This window comes from Uloborus diversus, chromosome 10, assembly GCF_026930045.1.
Source record: "Uloborus diversus isolate 005 chromosome 10, Udiv.v.3.1, whole genome shotgun sequence".
In the NCBI taxonomy this organism is placed as follows: Eukaryota; Metazoa; Arthropoda; class Arachnida; order Araneae; family Uloboridae; genus Uloborus; species Uloborus diversus.
In genome coordinates, this window is record NC_072740.1 from 53,403,222 (window position 1) to 53,424,793 (window position 21,572).

At 34.2% G+C, this 21,572-nt stretch overlaps 2 protein-coding genes across 2 annotated transcripts in view; one reads left to right on the forward strand and one right to left on the reverse strand.

Annotated features, from left to right (window-relative positions):
- Window positions 1-5,205, forward strand: part of LOC129231293 (sodium-dependent proline transporter-like) — a 79,749-nt gene extending 74,544 nt beyond the window's left edge. The window contains exons 11-13 of the mRNA XM_054865581.1: window positions 1,819-1,918; window positions 2,644-2,912; window positions 3,768-5,205. Of these exons, the coding sequence (XP_054721556.1) occupies window positions 1,819-1,918; window positions 2,644-2,912; window positions 3,768-3,977 (579 nt within the window). The 3' untranslated portion in view covers window positions 3,978-5,205. The remainder of the gene's footprint in view (window positions 1-1,818; window positions 1,919-2,643; window positions 2,913-3,767) is intronic.
- Window positions 5,206-6,206: 1,001 nt separating this feature from the next.
- LOC129231589 (glutamate receptor 1-like) overlaps window positions 6,207-21,572 on the reverse strand; it is a 44,582-nt gene continuing 29,216 nt past the window's right edge. The window contains exons 10-16 of the mRNA XM_054865948.1: window positions 19,815-19,983; window positions 17,978-18,046; window positions 17,646-17,893; window positions 9,744-9,846; window positions 8,761-8,901; window positions 7,220-7,297; window positions 6,207-6,323 (exon numbers count right to left, since the gene is read on the reverse strand). Coding sequence (XP_054721923.1) covers window positions 6,285-6,323; window positions 7,220-7,297; window positions 8,761-8,901; window positions 9,744-9,846; window positions 17,646-17,893; window positions 17,978-18,046; window positions 19,815-19,983 — 847 coding nt within the window. The 3' untranslated portion in view covers window positions 6,207-6,284. The remainder of the gene's footprint in view (window positions 6,324-7,219; window positions 7,298-8,760; window positions 8,902-9,743; window positions 9,847-17,645; window positions 17,894-17,977; window positions 18,047-19,814; window positions 19,984-21,572) is intronic.

A 21,572-nucleotide genomic window follows, 5' to 3' on the forward strand; every position in this document is an offset into this window, starting at 1 on the left:
ATGTATATTCAGTGAAAGTTGCGTCCTTTGGTCTTAAATTTCGGAAAATTTCCGGGGTGTGGGAGCCTCAGATCCCCATCCCCTTCTTATCAAAAATAACCAAAAATGTCATTGTTAGGACTTCAATCTCGGTTATTTTCGGAGGAGAGCCGATTATTCACCCTTTCCCCCTAACTTGGTCAAATATACTCAAAATTTGGTTTTTAAGGCTTTTGTTTAAGTGGTTTCAGGTGGAGAACATGCCTTCCGTCCTTTGTCTAATGTCATTAAAAATAGGTTTAAAATGTGCTTTGTGAGTCCGTGAATCTCCCACTACTTCTCACTGCATCATCAAAGACAGCTTTAAAATTGCATTTTTAGAACCTCCATCCTAACTAATGCCCGCTGAGAGCACTCGAACCTTATTCCTCTATATGACGTCATCAAATAGTCTAAAAGTGCATCTTTAGGCCTTCAATTTCGAAACATTTCTGAGAGAGATCACCCACCTCCTAACCTAGCCCCTCAACGTTTAGCCTGAAATTGCGCTTTTAGAACTTCAATATCAAAAACATCTTGGGATATTCGCTGATACTTGACCTCTATAGTTCGTTTTTGGACTCCCTTTTCGTAACATTTTCACGACAGAGCTCCATTCACCCCCTTCCGTAACGTCACTTCCAAAGATAGCCTGAAATTGTAGCCTTAAGATTTAAATTCTCCCCCAACGTCTCCTTAAAAAGATGTACTAAAATTTCTCGGGAGGGCTCCAAAGCCCCATACTTTTCTTACGTCATTCAAAATTTTGTTTTTTAAAAATTTCCGAAGGACAGCCCCCGAACCCTTCCTTTCCAAAAATAATCTAAACTAAATTTAAGTATGTTTTCAAAAAATAAATCCTTGAAGTCACGTTTTTATTACTTCAATACCGGATACTTAATGTCACCAAATGTAGTTCAAAATAAGGTTTTAAAGACGTCAATTTAAACTTTCCGAAGGGATATCACCATTCCGCATCGAACGTCACCAAAGCTAGTATACAATTGCGTTTTTCAGAGTTCAATGTTGAAAAATTCCGGGGGGGGGGGGAACCCTCGATGAAACTTCCAAATATTATTGTATTGAGCATTTTTTGCTGAGAATCATGACTTTCCATAATCATTTTCGATCATAGTCGAAATACATGACTTTCCAGGCGCGCGGACACCCTGGTTTTATTAAGTGCTTCTGAAAATGGAGACACGTATTTGGGACTGATTATGAGCAAAGAAATAATCAAACTTCGCCGCCTACTATTGGACTATTTTCAAGTTTCGGTGTTTCTTTCATGGACCTTATATTTGTTGGAATTAAGTTCCTCTTAACATAGACACTGATGAACCCAAGTAATTATTCAATAAATTTATAATAGATTATGAATATACAACTTATAACTTTAACATATCGTCTGTAATGAATGAACAAGAGAATTATAGTGCAGCTCAGAAATGTTGGCGTGCGGCCTTGGACGAGTCCACTTCAAAATCGGCTGACAACAAGATAAGCATGGATCGCTATGGTCGAGCGTTGGGAAAACAAGTTTTTTTTTCTTTTTTGCGTGAAGAGTCGCTGGTTGTTTACAAAAAGAAATGTCAAAAGATAATTCCTGTCAAACTTCTTCATATAGAGCGCACTGTGGAAGTCTTGACTTTCTTATCGTGTTTGCTGCCCTCCCCATTTCTTTGGAAATCGATATTTTTGACTTGTCCTCTGAGCACCAACAAAGCTATAAAAAAATACTTTTACAGATTTAGAGCTTGGAAGTTACAAATAATAAACCTTGCCTTTTTGTATTTTTAGGGAGGAATGTTTGTTTTGCAGCTAATGGACAAATACAGTGCAGCATTTTCGCTTATGATCATTTCACTCTTAGAAACAGTTTCTATTTGTTGGGTATATGGTAAGTATTTAAAATAACCTTACAAGATTGAGTATATTTTTAGTATATAAACATATCAATCTTTCATTATAATCTTATTGACTGAGAAAAAACTGTTCATATTATGAATGCCTTTAATACTCATTGGATAAAAGAATTAAAGCTTGTCTTTAGCCAGTTAATAATTTGTTTTACTATTTTCACAGCTAAAAAGATAGTTATTGTGTATCATAACTTTTACATGATAAACATTAATTTTTTTGTGCTGAAACATGAATAAAAAGAATAATTAACGTACTTAAAATTTAAAAAAAAACTGACATTTTACTTAGATCTTTCGTTTTAATAAAGGACAACTCAGTATATTGTTGGAATACTTATTGAGCGTGAACTTAGGAACAGATACTTTTGCCACATTTTATTTAAGGGAAGAATTTTCAAAGGTTTTTTCTCTTTACTATACAAATTAGTTATCCTTTTCTAAAAATGAAATTAAAAGCGAGTAGTAATCTCATCAAAGGCTAAACGCTGAAATGCAGCTGATTTGATATCGTCGCCTCAAAGCAACAGTAAGATATCTAATCCCAGGAATAACTCCGAGATATCTTACTGTTGCTCTGAGGTAACGATATGTTGCTATAAAATATAGTACTATTCAGTAAAGCTGAAAGATTTCATGACATGTATACTTTTGAGAAAAATATTTCCTTACGTCAGTCTTTTATTTTTTTTTTTTTTTCTTATAGGAGTAGATCGTTTCATGCAGGACATCAGTTTAATGATAAAGCGCACACCTTCAACTTGGTGGAAATTATGTTGGTGTTATATTACCCCTGGTACAATTATCTGTCTTCTAGGATTTATTATTGCTAACCATGAACCGGCTACTTACAACGGTTACAAGTATCCAAATTGGTCACTTGTTTTGGGATGGATGATGGCAATGTGCTCTATTGTACCAGTTCCAATTATTGCAATTGCACAGCTTTTGAAAGCGAAGGGATCTTTTAAAGAGGTAAGTCTTACAACTAAAGCTCTAGATTAGAGGTCGCCAATCACCAACAGGCGACCATTTCATTAAAAATGGCTACCAAATGTCTAAGTCGCTAAAAATGGGGACGATGTGTTTCTTTATTCTTATCGTATATCTTGTTACAACACGCTTCCAATCCTGAGACGTTCAACGCATCAGTCGAATCCACTTGACAAGGTGATTGGGAGCAAACATTCTTAAGGTTATTTATTTTTTGCGCTGAATATATATTACTTAAATGGCTACCAAAAGTCAAGTGGCTACCGTGTTTTGTGACTTTGGTGGCCAGTGATCACTACTCAGAATTCCTAGTCTAGAGTTTTACTTATAACGTAAGCTGGTTATTAAAAATGGTTAGCTGACCTGTACTTTATATAATCGGGAAATTTTGATGCATTTTTAAAGATCTATACACATTATTTCTTTAAAACATTGTAGTCATTGGATTTTAAAGGAAATCTCTAATTGCTGAAACAAGAAAAAGTATTTTACCACTGTATACATTTAAACTTAAACATGCAGTGTCCTACTCTCGTCCCGAAATAGTATACATAATTTTCCATAACTTCACTCTTTTTCCGATCTTAAAAAAAGTTGACTGCAGTATTAATCGATTGAAATACAGGCTCCAAGAAACAGATATGATTTGCCATTTAATTAGATTTTACAATGCGTGTGATTTTACAAATAGATTTTACAAATTCGTGTGCGATTGAAATGAACCTATTGGTTGACTTCGTTAAAAACTATCATTGTTGAAGAGACTAAAATAATAGGTTTAAATAAGTGTTAATGTTTGGCTTTTCTCTAAATCATGATTTTTTGTTTGATTTTCAGAGGCTCTTAACATGCTTGAGACCAACTCCAGAATGGGGACCAGCTTTAGAAGAGCATAGAATTATGTATAAGAAGAGTTTGTCTAGTGTAACAAGTAATTTTCCGCAGAAAAGTGTTGCTGGTTTAGGTCATAGTGCCAGTAAATCCCAAATGCATGATGGGACATGCATGGCTGAAGAAGCTCCATTGAACACAGAAAGTATCGTGTGAAAACATGCAGAACATGAAAAATGAAAAGCAGAAAATAGTTATGTACTAGAGCCACATTATTTAGCTCATCTTGAGTGAGTTGATCCTGGCCTGTGGACACAGCTTTTTGGCATTTTTTACTGGAGACTCGTATGGTTTTACTGTGTAAGATTCCAGCACTGCAGTCGACTGAACTGGGAAAAAAAATTGTCTGATAATCAGATTTGGGGAAGAGGCATATTCCCTAAACAGAAATTGTATTTCTGAAATGTGATATAATTGTGAGTTTCTTTTAAGAACATAAGAATCACATGTTGCACAATCTGAGAAAGTTGGGAGCAATGATAGCATTCATTTTGTAATTTTAAGAGTAATAGCATTTATGCATTCATTTTGATTTTAAATTTTGTTCAAAATAAGTCGCAAATTAAGTTATAATTTCTCTTTTGTTTGAGGCCTGTTTAGTTTTATCAGGAGAGAACATTTTTACCGTCTCATTTAGTTCTTTATTGAATTGATTTTAAATTCTTCGTTGAGTTGAGGTTTATATCTCGTGCTTTTTTTATGGACGAACTTGCTGTGAATTTCAGTTAAATTTTGGTTTTAGAAGATAGATTATATTCTTTACCATTTCTATTACCTTATGGTTCAGCGTTTAACAATATTTTATACAGTAATGGCTATAAATATTGCACTTATTTATGCAGAATTTGGAGACTATTCTGAATTCAGATGCGTAGTGCATGAAAGATTTTATTTTTACTTAAGAAATAACAGGTTTTGAAGAGTCGTCTAGTGATTCGATAATGTGTATATATATCGTCTAGGGAGTAAACATTTATTTTTTAACATTAAATTTTTTTAGAGCTGTAAAATCATCTAAATTATTTTATTACTTATTTACTTAAGTTATAGTGCATATTTAATTTCAAATTTATAATAGCAGGATTACATTTTTTTTCACATCTTTTGACAAAACTTCCTTTTTAAAACGGTGCTGAGAACTTAAAATGTGCCTAATGATTTTTATTTTTTTCACTTTTATTGTATTTCATTTTTATTTATTCCTTATTTCCATTTTTAAACATTTTAGTTTAGTGTTTTGTGCATTTTTATAATTTCAATTTTGCAGCCGAAGATGAGAGGCTGACCTATATTGTGTGATATACCAATTTGGAAATAAACTTATCTTTTCATGCTTTTTGAACATTTTTAAGTGAAATAATAAATTGTATTTTCAGATACGAAATTTGCAATCATTATTTAGTTCTTGGCATATTTCGCTTAAATAAACTTGTTTTGATATGTGTTACATGAAAGTTATCAAAGGAAGCTACTATAGATTTACCAAAGAAAGATGGCGGTCTGTACATTAGGGTGGGCCGAAAAGACTTTTTTTTTTTATTTCGAAGTTGTAATAGCACGGAAAAGTTGCAAATTATAAAAAACAAAAAAGGAAAAAAAGAATTATTGAAACCGATTGACATCTTCCGGTCGCGCATAGGCCCCAAAGTTTGACAAAATATAAAAAACAATTTCATTTTTGAAATTAAAAGAAAAATTAGATGTTAACTTAATGTAATAGTTTGTAACGTCTTTAAATAGAGCCTCAAAACATTACGTTTAATTTTGGTTTCGATCAGTAAATATCTTGCGGTCGCGCATAAGCCCCAAAATAACGAAAAACTTACATTTTAACGCGTTTTTGGTGTTTGATCAGTATTTAAATGTAATAGGTGAAGTATTTTTTCAGTCGAACTGAAAATGAGATAGGAAAGAAATGCCAGGTCCAGTCAATGTTTCCCAGTCGCGCAAAGCCTAAGAAACTATCGTGAGCAAACGTCGGACTGCAATCCAGACAACATCACTCGCCAAGCTGAGGCGCTCCCGGCCTTCCTTCTCGACCACACCAACTATCTCGCTATATTGTTATATCAGTCTGCATCTGTTAGTAGTGATTATAGTTCAATATTATTTAGTTTGATCTAGTTTTCGTTCTAAAACCCTTGTAGGTTTCTGTCTGTGCAATGGGCAGTTTGTCTCCTCCATTTCAATGAGTTGCCATTCTGCTACATGTTTGAGCTCTTGGATGGCTAGACCACAGGGCCTAGTACCCCAAACATGAGCACATATATTGTTCAGGTTAACAAACACATGCAACTAAAATATCGTAATTATTGATATTACTACTTTTTAGAAAAACTAAAATAATTAAACTGGTTTCATATAGCTAAAATATTTATTTTGTTAAATTTTTTACGAAAGCTCGATTTAGTAGCAACAAAAAATTAACATCTTTTGAAGCCCTTTAGAAGATCCTTTTCAGCTTTATAGAAGAGTTCGTTTTTCATACTCTGGGAGATGTAGCTATAAAACAAAGAAAAAACGGATTAAGTGTGAAACTTATAATTCATATAAATAAGCGGTTCATGAAGTGTTTGGGAAAAAATGGGATTAGAAATTATGTAACACCAGTTTGAACCAAAAATGATCAATACATATTTCAAGTCCGTTTTAAATTCCTGTTACCTCCTAATGTACAAATTTCAAAGTATTCGTATTATCACTACTACCTTTAACTCTAGCACTTGTCACTCATTAGTGTTACAAAAGATTATCTTAGTCAACAATTAAGGTCTTCGTTTTTGCAGTCGTTGCCATATAAATGTTTTTAATTCCGTGTTTTTGTTTCAAGTGTCATGCAACAAAAGCATTACACTTCAAAAGGCTATAACCTTTTCCTTCACATACTGTAACTAAATAAGGTTATTGCAAACAATAAGAATGTACGATCTTTGCTACAAACTATGCACAGTATTAAACTGGAATACAGCCAATTAAGAAGAAAGTAATAGATAAAATTAGTATTTTTTTATAGTATATCGAAAATATACCTTAAAATGGAATATATACAATCTCCGTGGCTAGCCATGGAGATTGGATTGTCTTTAAAAAATGTAAAATTAAATACAAACTATTGATTACTAAAACCTGCTTACAGACAACTACAGCAATCATTAAAAAAGGAATTGGAAAAAGTATAAGCACTTAAACCACTTCTTTCGAGAGTTATCTTTTTTAGTAAAAATTCGTAGCAGATTAATTTTTCTATTTCTAAATTTTTAAAAACTTCAAAGATCAGTAGTATTAAAAATTTTTTTAAATATTCTCAGAAAAATTTGTTTATGAGCGGATTGCTGTGTTATTTGTCAGGGAACAAAATTACATTGAATTGCATGCATAAATTTATGCAACATTCTTACCACTACAGGTGGCTCTGCCAGAAGTTCCGGATGAGGTAAGGGTAAGGCTTGTCCGAGATTCATATCTTCAAAGGAAAGCTTCAGGGAAAAAAAAAACATAGTAAATCAAATGATTGTACAAACATAGAAATGCATACTTCTAAAGTAAGTATTTTGGGTCTTGGGAAATTACAAACAGAATAATTATTTTTGTAGTGATCGTATTAAAACGAGTAAGCGGTGTATTATCGTTTCAAATCTGTTTACGTATTGGAGAAAGTGAGGCACAGTGGGACAGTTGTCATTTCTTTTGTTCTAATTCAATTTTACTTTTAAAGAAATCTTAAATGCAGAACATGATTATATAAAACTCTTTAGCTGTCAATGAAATTCTTTTTTTCATAATTTTCCTTATATACTAGCTGCATTGCCCGGCTTTGCACGGTGTACTTCGAAAATAAGTTATGTCAAATGACGTATGTTTCAACAATCGGGTTTTAATTAAAGGAAAAAAATTACTGTAAAATTTTCCTTCAAAATAATCATTCTTAAAGAAAGAAAACAGCAAATCAAAAATTCCCGAATAAATGAAACACAAGCCTCCATAAATACAAAGAAAAGCTTTTAAAAAAAGATAAATCGCCAAATAATTATCAAAAGGGGAAATTTTTACCTCAAAACGAAAACAAGATTTTATTTAGTCACAGCCGAGAAAAAAGTAACCTTCTGAACGCTAATTTAAAATGAGATCGCGCAAACGATAATTTTCCCGATATGAAAATCGAGTTCCATTAGGCTTAAAATTGCTTTTAAGTTTTTTGCCGGTGATTTTACAGATTTTTTTTTTTTAAATTCGAAGGAAGTGAATGAACCATCTGTGGGTATTTTTTCGTGGGCTCTCGAATGACGTTAAAATCGAACTGATGAGATAGTTATTTCACGTAGAACGAGCCATTTAATGCCATTTTTGGGCCCTAAAATTAAATTTCGAACGGTTCGGTACTTTTTTTGACGTTCGACCCCCCCCCCCCCCCTACGTTCCTTCTCGGGTGCCCAAGTACCTCCCTGCCAAATTAGGTCGAGATCCGACGTAAACTGCGGATTTGTATAGGGAACATACACACACATATATTCTTCGTTTTATTTATATAGATTCCATTTTTAAAAAAATGGTTTTCGAAAGGTTCTTAAATTGTCCCACTATACCCCATGTGGGAGCACATTGGGACAAGGCATGGGGTTCAGTGGGACATTGAGAAATTCTCATAAAAATCAGTTACATTATGATGACATTTCATTAGTATTATTTCAGGTTGAGATATACGGCAAAATAAATGAAAGCAATTTTCAAAGGACAAGACTTTAAAAAGATGCTAAAAAGAACCCTTCCTAAGCCGAGAAATACGAGTAAACTTTTAAACTATGATTTAGATTCGGATAATTACTAACGTCTACTTGCGGTTATTTATTCCTAAATAATGTGGTTTATTTTGAAGCGTCTTAATATACTCAAAATAGTCACATTTCCACTTGAACAAAATTCTAGCTTATGTTTTAAATACCTGTTGCCTTCTCGACTCCTTGTGATGAGTTTTTCTTGAATATTGTATTGCAAAAACCACTAACAAAATCAAAAGGCCAGCTGTTAGAATGCAAAACAGTCCAGAAAACGAAATCAAATTTCCATGGATAGTGCTTCGTACCTATAAACAGAAAAGCATATTTAAAAAGTCCTTAATTCAATGATGAAAATAAGATTGAAAGATGTATGTAATTGTTTGATATGCTTCCTTTTTTTTTCACTTACCAGATTCAGATTAGTATCGATGCTTTTAAAATAGAACACCAAATATTATGAGCAACGAAAGTCATAAAACTTTCTGTCTGAACTTATTACTTTAATATCCCGATAGGAAAAATAAAAATACTGAGATCTGTAAAAAAAAAAAAAAAAAAAAAGATAGAGGTACAAGATTGTTTCAAAAGTGTTTTACCGGAACAAAGATGAAATACAGACTCGTTCTAAATCAAAAAAAAAAAAAAAAAAAATTTCAGCCGATTCAGTACAGATTAGAATTTAAAACTTGACATTTTTAATAACTTATTCATTAATGGCTGGAGAAGTTTTTACATTTTTGCTTAGAAAAAAGTACTGAAAGCAAGGAAACTCTAACTTCTAGGGGGCGCTTGAGCCTCCACTTACCCCCCTATATGGGCGCCCATGATGCTAGTGCCTGTCTGCCATGATAAAAGATTGCTGCCACTTCCAAACTTGCTTCGGGCTCAATCTCGTAATTAAAAGATGCTGGGGGTTAGGGGGGGGGAGGTCCATATTTCTTTGATTTAAAAAAAAAAGTTGCAAAACCAATAAAGCGAAAAAATCATGCCGATGCATAGCTCTTTAAACAAAAGCCTCATAACTGAAGCATTGCATTAAGTAATTCGTCATATAAGGCATAAATATTAAATGATCAGTTGGAAATTGGCTTCCGCCTTTTAAGCATAAACAATCAAAAATATGAAAGTTGAGTAACTTTTCACTTACCGTTGATGTTTTGCATTCATTGGAGTCAATCCACCATTTTCGATGCAAATGACCAAGCTCACCTCGAACCTTAATAGTGTGTAAAGCAGTATTAACCTTTGCTCTGCAAAAAGAAAATTATACTTTTATTTCTATATCTATATGTATCTGTAAGTTTTCTCAAAATTTTTTCTTTCGCTAACAAGAAAAGCCACATTTTCTGCTACTGGGGTTACAAGTATAGTACTTAGGCTGCGTTCGGAAACAATCCATCAGTTACACCCTCTGAAGGTTACACCGCGTGGTTAGTCAGGCTGCGGTTATGACGTAACTGGTACTTTCTGGTTATCTCAGTAGAACAGCTGTGTTTCCGAACGCTTATGGTTACAGCGCAGTAGTTTTAGTTCAGCAGCAAACGAAAGTCCAATCGAATCGTAACCTCCGTGACCTGATAGTTTTGTAGGTTACGATTAAAGAGAGTGTAAAACTTGAAACGTGACCGGATTGGATGAAAAGTAAGATGCGAGCTCGCTAACCACGTCGAGACGGCGGTGCGAGCGGTTGCAACCGGGTCGACTTTCAAACAGCTACCGCAGCGTTTCTGAATGCCGGTAGATGACGTCACCGGCAACACCACAAGCGTTTTCAAACAACAAGTGTTTTTTTTTTTTTTTTTACGTTTCACATACTTAAACTTTTTGCTTCGTTTTTATTCAAAAAGCACTTTTTCCCATTCTATTTATTTCAGTTTCCTTGATAGTATTGCCTATATCACAGCTTAAATTATGCAGAGTAGATATACACATTTTATTCCAGATCTAATGATTAGCATTCTTTGTTACGATTTTAAAAAGCAAAAACATGCCAACAATTTACTGCCTACTTTTTTCACTTTCTAATCTTAACCAATTACGTTTTAGTGGAATTAGCTCCTGGCTTGTAAATAATATTTATGCATGTAATAATTTTTTGTCTGTAATCGTAATCAAAACCGTAATCGGCATATGTTAATCATAGCCGATTACATTTTCGCTAACTCTAATCATTGATGTAATATTAATTACTACTCTACAGAGGATTATAAATGCAATCGTAATTATAATCTATTTTTTTAATGCTTGAAATCATAATCGTAACCGATTAAGATTTGTTGAATAATTAACTCCAAATCTGGGCCGTGGTAGCCCGATCGATAGAGTGTCGGATTCGGGGCCGGAGGGTCCTGGGTTCGAACCTCGATGGTCGAAGACCCACTGTCGTCATTAAAGGGGACTGGGCGACGTTAAATATGCTCGTGGTCTCAATGTCCTCCAAGTGAAACGATACCTCTGGGGGTGCTAGCACCAGGTAGCTATTAGCTCCTGGACTAGTTCCAAATTCTCATTAACTGTTCGATCCGGTGATGGTGCTGCCATCTATCGGTATATAAAATAATCGAGGCAAGGCACTTAGTATGCAGTCTTCGACGTTAATACAGTTGTAGTCAGTTGTGACTCTGAATAGGAATAGGAACTCCAAATCTGTTGTAAACAAAAAAGTTACAAATGATTTGCGAATTTTTAAGAACACCTTTGTTTCTCCATAGGATTTCGTGTTATTATTTTACAAACGAAAACTTATAAATTAGATCAAATGTCACAATCATACTATTTCTATAGGGGAGAGTTGAGCACATAGATACACTGACAGTATGTTGACAATGAAACGAGTGAGAAGTTCATTGAATGACATAGAGATCGTGCTAGTGGTGACTCTTCTCAGCAAAGTTTCATCGCCCATCAGTTGAAAGCAAGTTATCAAAAGGACACCACAAGGTCATGTAACTACTGAGTAATTTTTCTCCGTTTTGTTTGTAAACACTTTGCAGGTGCGGAATAGCGTTCATCAGCTACATTTATATGCACAGGTAAGAACATTGTTAAATTTAATTAATTGCTCAATGTGTTTTTTCTCTTAACTTGTACGATTTTTTAACAAAATATTATGTTTTCAAAATGACCTCATGGGGCACATTGATACACTCGATGGTGAGGCGCATTGATACGTAGATGACATTAAATATGCATCTTCAGACTCTCTTAAGACTTACAGTGACCTTGACGCTGTTCAGCCGTGCTCAGGCGAGATAAATGTTGATGACTTTCTTCTCATGCAATGCCTTTAAAAGAAGAGTACGATACATTACGTTAGTAAGGTTCAGATGACTGAGATGAGTACCAGGTGTCCTATTTTTGCGAAGGAAACCAGGATCAACTTCCTTTGTTTTTCCTTTAGTTCCAGATGAGGCATCTGGGAGGTCATTCCAAGCTTTTTTCCTTTCGACTTCGACATTTCTCGTCACGTGATCGGCTCTGACGTAAATATCTCGCAATCTGCTATTCCAAAGTCCCATCTCCCAGCTGTCGGCGAACGGGCGAGTTTAAGAGAAAAGACGCGAAGGGGGGAGAGGATTTTTCGCCGGTTACGGGTAGCATGAGAGGCGCGCTGAGGCACGTGACTTCTTCCAACCAATGTTCTTTCAGCGCACGTAGTTTTTGTTTCGCTTCATCCGTGTACGATAAGGCGCGAACTTTGAAGAATCACTGAAAGGTCTGCAAGTAACTGCTTCAAAGTACACATTTTGTGTGACGAAGAATCACATTTAAATCATCTTAGATTTTCTTTAAGAAAATCCAAGCGTCCATAAGAATAAATTCTCATAGGAATTCACGAAAGAGGATAAAAAGAAAAAATGGGCCGAACTCGCCCATCTGTTAAACCCCGAGGGCTCCGGTGCTCAAAGCATTCTCAAATGGCAAAAGGTAAGTCATGTTTTATGCATATTTCAACATTACAGTGTCTAAAACAATTGTAGAAGAGGGGGGGGGGAGCCAATACATAAATAAGTTGAAAATTAAACGTAAAAAAAGTTGATTTACAATATAACACCGATATTAGTAACTTTAATCAATAGTAATAATAATAACCTTAAAAAATAATCATGATATTAAAAAAAAAAAACCTTTACTATCATAAATGCAGACGAAGAAATATAAATTGTCTGTAATTGTGGATTGAATATATGTTGTTATTATTGTTGTCGTGTTTAATGAAGTGCAGAGTGCGAAAGGTTTAGATGCACCCGAAAGTCTTCATGAAAAAATCTGCCATTCAAATTGAATATATAAAAGACTAAAATGCAGGGGTGTGCGCACCAAGGAGGAAGGGGGTTAAGTCATTTCGCTGACTGCACCATTGAAATTTTTAGGGGTGTTTTTTCATTTTGGGGGCTCTTGCTTTTGGAGAGGGGAGCCTTCGCGGTATTTGGGGGGCCCTTGCTCTTAGGGGGGGCACCCCATGTAAAATGTAAAAGACTTGTTGGGCTAATTGAGCTTTTTAGGGATGAGAGCAAACCATAACAGAGTATATAATCTTCCATATTATGATTGGTTATGTAAAAACCAAGGGCTGTTGGGGATACCCTCCCTTCCCCCCTGTCAGTTGTAATTATAACAACAATCTCAGTTTCGAGAGTCAGAGTTTTTTCTCTCTTATCTTTAAAAGTTATAATTTAATAAGTATATGCTAAATAAAAAAATTTATTTCTTCATTATTCCTGTTTTCAAGATCCCATTTCTTCTAAGTATTGTTTTTCAATTGTTCTTCAAAAAAGTACTTTTCTAGATTTCTTTTTTTAAAACAAACAACTTCTACATATGATTACACAATTCCATCTTTATTTTCAAGATTAAAAAGTTAAACCAGCAATCTTGGTTACAAGAGCAGTTTAAAATAAATAAAAACTTCGCTTCTGTAAATATATTGAAAAATATTGGCAAAGGAAATAATTTTTTTAATCATAGTTTCACTTCAGCTGATAAAGAACTTTAAAGTAAGTTATATCAAAGGGAAAGATTCTAAATTGAAGAAGAAATGAAAAGGAGCGTTTTGATGTATTCTCTTTTCTTTCAAATGCATCATATTATACAGCAGCCAATTTACAAATGCTTACAGTATAATCAAATACAGTATTTGTACAATATTGCTAATTTTGATGTCAGCGAAATGGAAAATCAAATTTTGGAATCAATTCCCCAGAATTACCAGCCTCGGTACTGTTTTGTAATTAGTTAATCATTATCAAATTTCAATGAAGAAAAATAAATTTTCTTGCAAATTGAATTCAATTGAAATCTTATGAAAAGAACTCTACACCCTCTTTTGAAATAACAGTGGGTATTTTAAAGAATTTAGAGGAAAAAGGGGGAGGGTATTTTACAACAAAAGAACGCAGAAAAAAAAACCTTCGTCAGTGGCGTGCCTAGCATGGGTCACATCCGGGGGGGGCAGTAATTTGTGGTGTCACCCTTCCCCCCCTAAAAACGCAAAAACAGGGGATTGTAATATTCTGTGTAAACATGAAATTCATACAATTTTCAGAAACAATTACTAGTACTTTTGTGTTATAACTAAATTTTAAGTGGGATAATGTATAGAAAACAAATAAAAATTATGAACGCTTTTTATATAATTTGCCCTAGACGCATTTGTGCTGGCCGTCGAGCTGTCAAAAAAAAAAAAAAAAAGAAGGCGTAGGAAATTTATAGCCCCTTAATTTTTTCAAATGCATTATCTCTTGAAAATAGGGGGCCCCCGATCCCGCCCCTACATCTTATTTCCTAAGTGATGGATTTGGTTAAAAGAAAATGAAATCATTGGAAATAATCAACCTTAGCCGAGAATGCATTTTTATTCATAAACTCACATCTTTTACATTGAAAAAGGAGCTCTTAATATCTCCGAAACACGTGTCTGCAATTTAATTTGGATGTTTGTGCATTATAATGTTGTTATTAGTTGGTTTAAGCCTTTGAAGCTTTGAAAACTTGTTGTAAAGCGAGAAATGTTGCATATATACCTTATGTTTGCAGTTATAACCCCCCCCCCCCCTCTGCATCCTGCACCATTTTTAGGGTTGGCCACATCCTAATTCGATTTCCTCGTGCCAATACCTTTCAAAAAAACTAACTCCCGTTTTTGCGTCACGAAAATGGAACGGAAAACCACTTCCCCCTCGGTACAGTTATGACCCCCCCCCCCCCCCTTGCCACCTGCACCATTTTCGGCGTTGGCAAAATCCTAATTCCTGATTCGTTATCCTCCTGCAAATAAATACCTGTCAGAAAACTTACTCCCGCAATTGTATCACAAATTGAATGGAAAACCACTAGCTCCCCCCCCCCGTGCAGTTTTACCCCCCCCCCGCTCCCTGAACTATTTCCGGGATTGGCAACATCTAAATTCGCTTTCCCCGAGCCAATACCTTTCAGAAAAACCAACTCCCATAATTGTATCACAAAAATCGCATAATCTCACCTGCTTTGGGGCAGTCGAGATTTCGCTCGCAAGCAAACGCGCGAAAAGTCGCTTTTTCCCCTTCTTTTGGAGATTGGAATTGGAACTTGCGAGATTCATTCTGCGAGACTGCGATTTTCCCTAAAACGCCATCTAGTGAGACGATCAGAACTAATCTCGCAAGGTGAATTTCGAGCTTGGAATAAGCACCCTGTTCATTTATCAGATGTAATGCGCAAACTGCCACCTCCCTTGATTGTGACAGGAACTGAGAGAACATCTTCTACTGTGACATTTTCTGTCGATTTCTGTTCATATAACGTGCAATGGCTCGTGGTGGTAAAAATTATCATACATAACTATTATTATTCAATTTTGTTCAACCATCATTATTCAAGACGCACATTTCTGATAATTTGTTTCTTGTCATTTGCTCAGTCTCTTTTCGTATTTTCTTGTCATTTTTTGTTAACAATTTGTAGTTAATGTGTGATACCACAAAGAAAGATATCTATTCTAGAAAGTTAATTACGCAAACCGTCGCAACTTCAGAGTTCTAATAAATGTTATTTTCGAGTAACTAACAAAAAGTATTTAATAAATAGGTTTACCAAGGTTGTTACACACTTGCTTGCGTTGTTTTTATCACTGTATTAATGTACCGCACCTTTTATCAAACTGCCACAGAGTCTTTATCACAGTTCCCCCTTTCAAAGGGGCACATTGATATTGATACAAATAAGGTTTTTTAAAAAACCCTCAAGATGACGTAATTAGCTCTTAGCTAAATCGGTTAAAATTTTTCCTAGATACTAAAAATCATATCCAAGAGGATAGCAACAAAAACGTCCAATTTTTTTTAAATCTGGTCCCTTATTCGCCTCTTAACCCTCTGATTGCTCAATTTTCTTAACGAAGCGCGCTTAAAAATATGCAAATTGTTTGATGTATAAAAACCAATACAAGATATCTGTACTAAATTTTCGCAAATTACGTTAGAAAGTACGCTTAGCATGATAAATCTTATAAAAAGGCTCAAGGAAAAGTTCTGCTTCATATTCTTTACAGCGAACTCGAGTTTCATTACAATTTTTTTGCTTTTTTTTAGCAACAAACACACTTTCAGTGAAGCCTTTTCTTGGTCAAATTAGGAGGTATATCGCGTGAAAAATGGGCGAGTGGTCAGTGCAAATACAGAAAATTCACTATTGACATTTAAACGATGAAATAGCTGAATAATGTTTTTAAATTACGTCATGCACGTGGAAATTTTGGAATTTCCATCTGTATTTTCGATTCTTCTATGTCATTGAATTTTTCTTGCCCTCCTCAAAAATTAGCCTGACAAAAATTATAATGATAAATTGTGTAAATCAAGGCCAGACTAACCTAAGCTCAAAACATGCCGATTTTCAGGTTTATACTGCATTGTATGTAGAATCCTATTTCGCATCAAGCCACAAAAAAATTCGAAGAAAAAAAAACATTTTGCCAGTGTCATTAGAGCATGAGTATGTGCATCTTTGAATACACCTACTAGCGGATTTTATTGGGGGGAGAGCAGGGGCACCTGCCCCCCCCCCCAAAGGATGAATTAATTTCACTATTTTATTTATTACTTTTTAATTTACCTCTCTTTTGCATTTTTTTTTACATAGTTAATTAAAAAGAACACAAAAAACACACAGCATATTTTGAATAAAAGCATTTTTGTTTGTTAAAGAAGTATTACTGGAGTCAGAGGTCCAGAGTTACAGAATACATTTAACTCACTGGTTTCGAATTCAAGGGACCGTATTATCGCGATTAGTCCTCTAATTCTTCTTTGATGGAATCAATAATTAACTTTTTTTTTATAAAAATGTGTAGGCGTACCTAAAAGAGTTATTTTGATCCAGGAACCTATTTGCGAAATAATAGATTTCTTTTTCATCTTGTAAAAAATGCAAAATGAAAGAAATCATATCGTAGTTTCTTGGAAAACCCTTGATTTTTTAACGGAAACGGCATGTAGTATCAATATGTTATCTCAACTGTAGCATGGCTTTAAAAACAAATCAGCAACTGTTTTGAAATTCACACAAATCGTTTCTGAATGCTTCAGTAAAACTTAAATGTTATAAAATTATGATTTTTTTATAAATTAATTATTAAAAAAATTGAAGTGAGGTGTGGGTTTATTTGATAACCTTGCCATCGTGTTATACTCATTATGACAATGTTCCTAAGTAAAGCCGCTCGTTGTTTAGCATCTCGGTGACATTTTATTGGGTTTAGTATTTAAATGGCTTGAAACGTTAAACATGTTTTCCATACACATTCAAAGTATATTAGTGCATAATATTCATGTACTTAGAAGTAGATTCATTGACCTGAAGGAACCCTAAAAGTTAAAAATTTTTCATAAAACATCGAAAGCGGGATGGTTGGGCTATTCAATTTCCCGTGCCCCCTCCAAAAGATTTTTCTGTATCCGTCCCTGAATACACCAAACGTTTTTACGCTCTCCTAAAAAACTGTGATTGTGTAACTTACGTTAGTCTGGCTTTGAGGTACAAAATTATGGATTGAGGTTGTTGTATATAATACCTCCATGGAGATCGGCTTTTGGTTGCAATCCCGTAACCTGTATAATAATAAGCAGCATTTGGCGTAGATATGAGATCACAGGGCTGTCTTCGTGCAGCATATTCACTGCTGAGAGATGCAGTGAAAAACACAAAATCACCATTAGACTTCCTTACTCTTTTAATACCTTCTTCTGGCGTGCTTACTTTGACATCAGGATTATCATCCAAAAATGAAGCATATTTCCTAAAAACTGGAAACGATGATTTCTGGAATTAAAGAAAATTACAATCAACATTGGTATTGTTTAGATGGGAAAAATAACTGTATATCAATATGTCAAATAGTCTTACTTTTAAAAAATATGCCGAATAACTGGGGTAAACAATTCCTATTTTCGGCCATCCTCTTTCGAGTGATTCCTGAGGCAAAAGAGAAAGATATTTGATTTGATTAAAGTTTGATAATACCTTTAATGCAAAAAAGTAAAACAAGAAATAACAACGTTTAACTGCACAAAAATTGCAGATTACTGCATACACGTATTTCGGGGTTATAAGGACCCCTTTTTCAATGAAAAAAAGTGCAAATTTTGGCTTTTGATGGATGTGTTTTCGTCCATAAACTCACTTTTTTTGCATTGAAAAAGGGGTTCCTTGTAACCCCGAAGCACGTGCAAGCAGTAATCTGCAGTTAAACGTTATTATTTCTTATTTTAGTTTCGTTTTATTGTTCGATTTGAGTCTCAAAGTCATAGATGAAAAGTTCCTGGCAGGTTGAACAAGAACTAATATTAAATTAAAAATTTTAAAAAAAACATGACCCAAATGATTTATAACTAAGAAAACTCTCGATCAAGTCATTAATCAAACAAAAAAAATCCAAATCGATTCATTCGTTTAGGAGCTACGGAACCACAGAGAGCCACTCACGATAAATTTATAGCGGTCCCTCTTTTTGCATCGTTGGCAAACCAACATTAAGACTGCAAGGTTGTTTTCTCCAAAAGCTTCAATCAATTAGTATCGTTTTTAGTAAATAAATTTAAGATTTGTAAATTAAATTATGTACTCAGACATGTATTGTATAAAAAGAGCTTACATTCAGGCCCGAATCTATACATTTTATCCCCCTTGCAACAAAATCCGTAGGACCTCTCCCCAAGGCAAGTAGTGTATATTTGCAACATTACTAAGTTTTAAGCCCTGGTTTCCTAGGAGCGAATTGCCGATCTTCGACGTCGCTCCTCGCCGTGACGCTGAAATCAAAGTCAAGTGGATTCCGGCGTGGCCATTCACGATGGTTTAGCTCGGGCGCGCATGCGCAGAAGAATCAAGTTTTCCCCTCGGCGAAGATCGACGAGGACGATCGGCGTGTTCGCTCTAGGAAACCAAGGCTTTAGTGCTAGTTTTTTTTTTTTTTTTTTCAAAATTTGGTTTTCAATTTTTTTGGGTCATTGAGCCCCTTAAGGACGTGCGCTCCCTCCCCTCTCCCCCCAAAAATTGAAGTGTTACAATTACGAATTGTTAGATAACAGGAAGAAACACGTAATCAAAAAGTGTTTACAACCTTAAATTATCTCGACCTATCGCACACCGGCAAAGAAAGTGACACAACTCAAAAAAAAAAAAAAAAACAGAAAATCAAGGTTTTACGAAATAGTAGTTTTAAGCGATTTAGTCTCAAAGATTACAATACGCGCAAAAAAAGTTATGTGATGTTTTCTGATTAGTTTTTGGTGTCTAAATTAATAATGCATACTTAAACTTCGAAAAATTTTCTTCTTAAATATAAAATTTAATGATGTACCAAATTGACCAGTTATATATGATAACTTTGTATAAATTTTGTGGCAAAAAATATCATTAAATTTAAATTTTAAGTCAATAGTTAGTACGTTTTTCCCCAATTTTGAATTGTGTCACTTTCCTTGCTGCAATCGATATTGCATTAACCCTTAACTCGTGAGATGGTTTTTTTTTTTTTTTTTTTTTGTAACGTGTGTAAGTAAGGATGTGGGGTATATACAATCCCAAAAATTAATTTATTTATTGTGCACTCAAAAAAATTTAGCAAAATGAGGTATTTAACCTTCTATTTCTACCAGTATTACTTATGAAGAAGATCAAAATCTTTTCAACCTAGATAAATTTTAAAAAATATTCTTGCGGAAAAAATTTAATTTCTTACCCTCATGATCGACTCTAGAGACAACGATTTCAACTGGGCAAGTTGAGGACTGTTTAATTCCACAGTATTATCCATTTGAAGTTGAGCTGTCATCGAAGCAATGAACAAGCAAGAAAGTACCAGAGTAAAAAACCACCAAATTCCGGTTAAAATTCGTGATGATATTGATCTGTAATAAAATGTTACAACGCACTTTCAGCTTGCAGTCTATTTGAACATTAATATTCGAACACAGACAATGTAATCTTTTATTATCTTTTCGTGTCAAATGGTTTTAAAAGTTATATCCTTTGCACTGGAAAAATAGCCATAAAAACAGACATGCTGTGACCAGGCAGATCTAAAAAACGAAGTCTTTCCTCTAATTTGACAATCAAAAGTACAGTGAAGAAGGTCTTTTTTGCGAATAAATGTACTCAAGCACAAAAATCCACGAGAGTGCGAATCGAGATTGATGGCATAACAAACTACAGGATCTGACTTGTAATTTTACTTGAATTTGATTCATCAACTCATCGGTATAATTATCGGAATTATTTTCTATTTGATTATAAAACATATTTTTGAACAAAAGAATTAGTAAATAAAAGGTTGAATGAATAAATGAAAATATAATGAAACAATAAACAAATAATTAAATGGGTAAATCAATTAATATATGAAGAACAATAAATGAGCGAGTAAAAGAATGAATGAATAAGAAAATAAGTGAATGAATGAATAAATAATTTGCTAAATGAAGGAATGTAAATGAATGATTTAAAAAATGAAAACATAAGTGATTTATATTAAATGATTGAGTGAGTAAATGAAACAAACTATTTCACTTTGTCCCGTATGCACTTGACTAATTGTACAATTTATTTAAAATACAAATAAGCTTAATATTATCTAAATTAATACTGCACTGTATATTTGGAGGTCTCAATTAACATTTAAAATATTAATAACAATAACTTTATCGTTTTATAGTAACAAGAATATTTTTTTACTTACAACAAAATATTACAATATGAGTATCATTTTTAAAACATTGCCTGTATTACCAGATGCTTTAATCTTCGGCGGTATTTTTTTCCTGACTGGAAGAGACTACATATGGTACAACGTAGTTAAAATAATACCAGATAGGTGGAGCTAAAAGCAGAGAAAAAAATTTCACTATTTCAATTTGCCCCATGTTCCCCTACTGCGTAAATGGCTTACTTTCATGGATAAATGTGACTGATAAAAAAAAAAAAAACAGCCAACGATTGACTTGGAAGTCTGACAGAAAAGTATATATATATATATATATATATATATATATATATATATATATATATATATATATATATATATATATATATATAATTTTTTTTGAGCAATCACGATTGCTTATTGCTTTCATTTGACTGTTTTGGTGTCCTATCATTTTATTTTCCCGCCAGCACCCTCTGCAGCATCACTGTCGACCGGCTCCTCACGATGCTGCTCCTATAGCGAAAGCCGTCTCCAGGTTGCATCCATATTCTACACACGCGCGCATACATACACAACTACACGCGCACACACATACACCTACACACAAACACTTTCACACACAAACACATAAATATACATGTACACACACAAACACACAACTACCCACACATTCATGCCTGCACGCAGAAACAAACACATATGCCTACACACAGATACACATACCCCCTAAACACACATACCCCCCCCCCCCACACACACAAACACACACGCCTACATACACACACTCGTGATTGC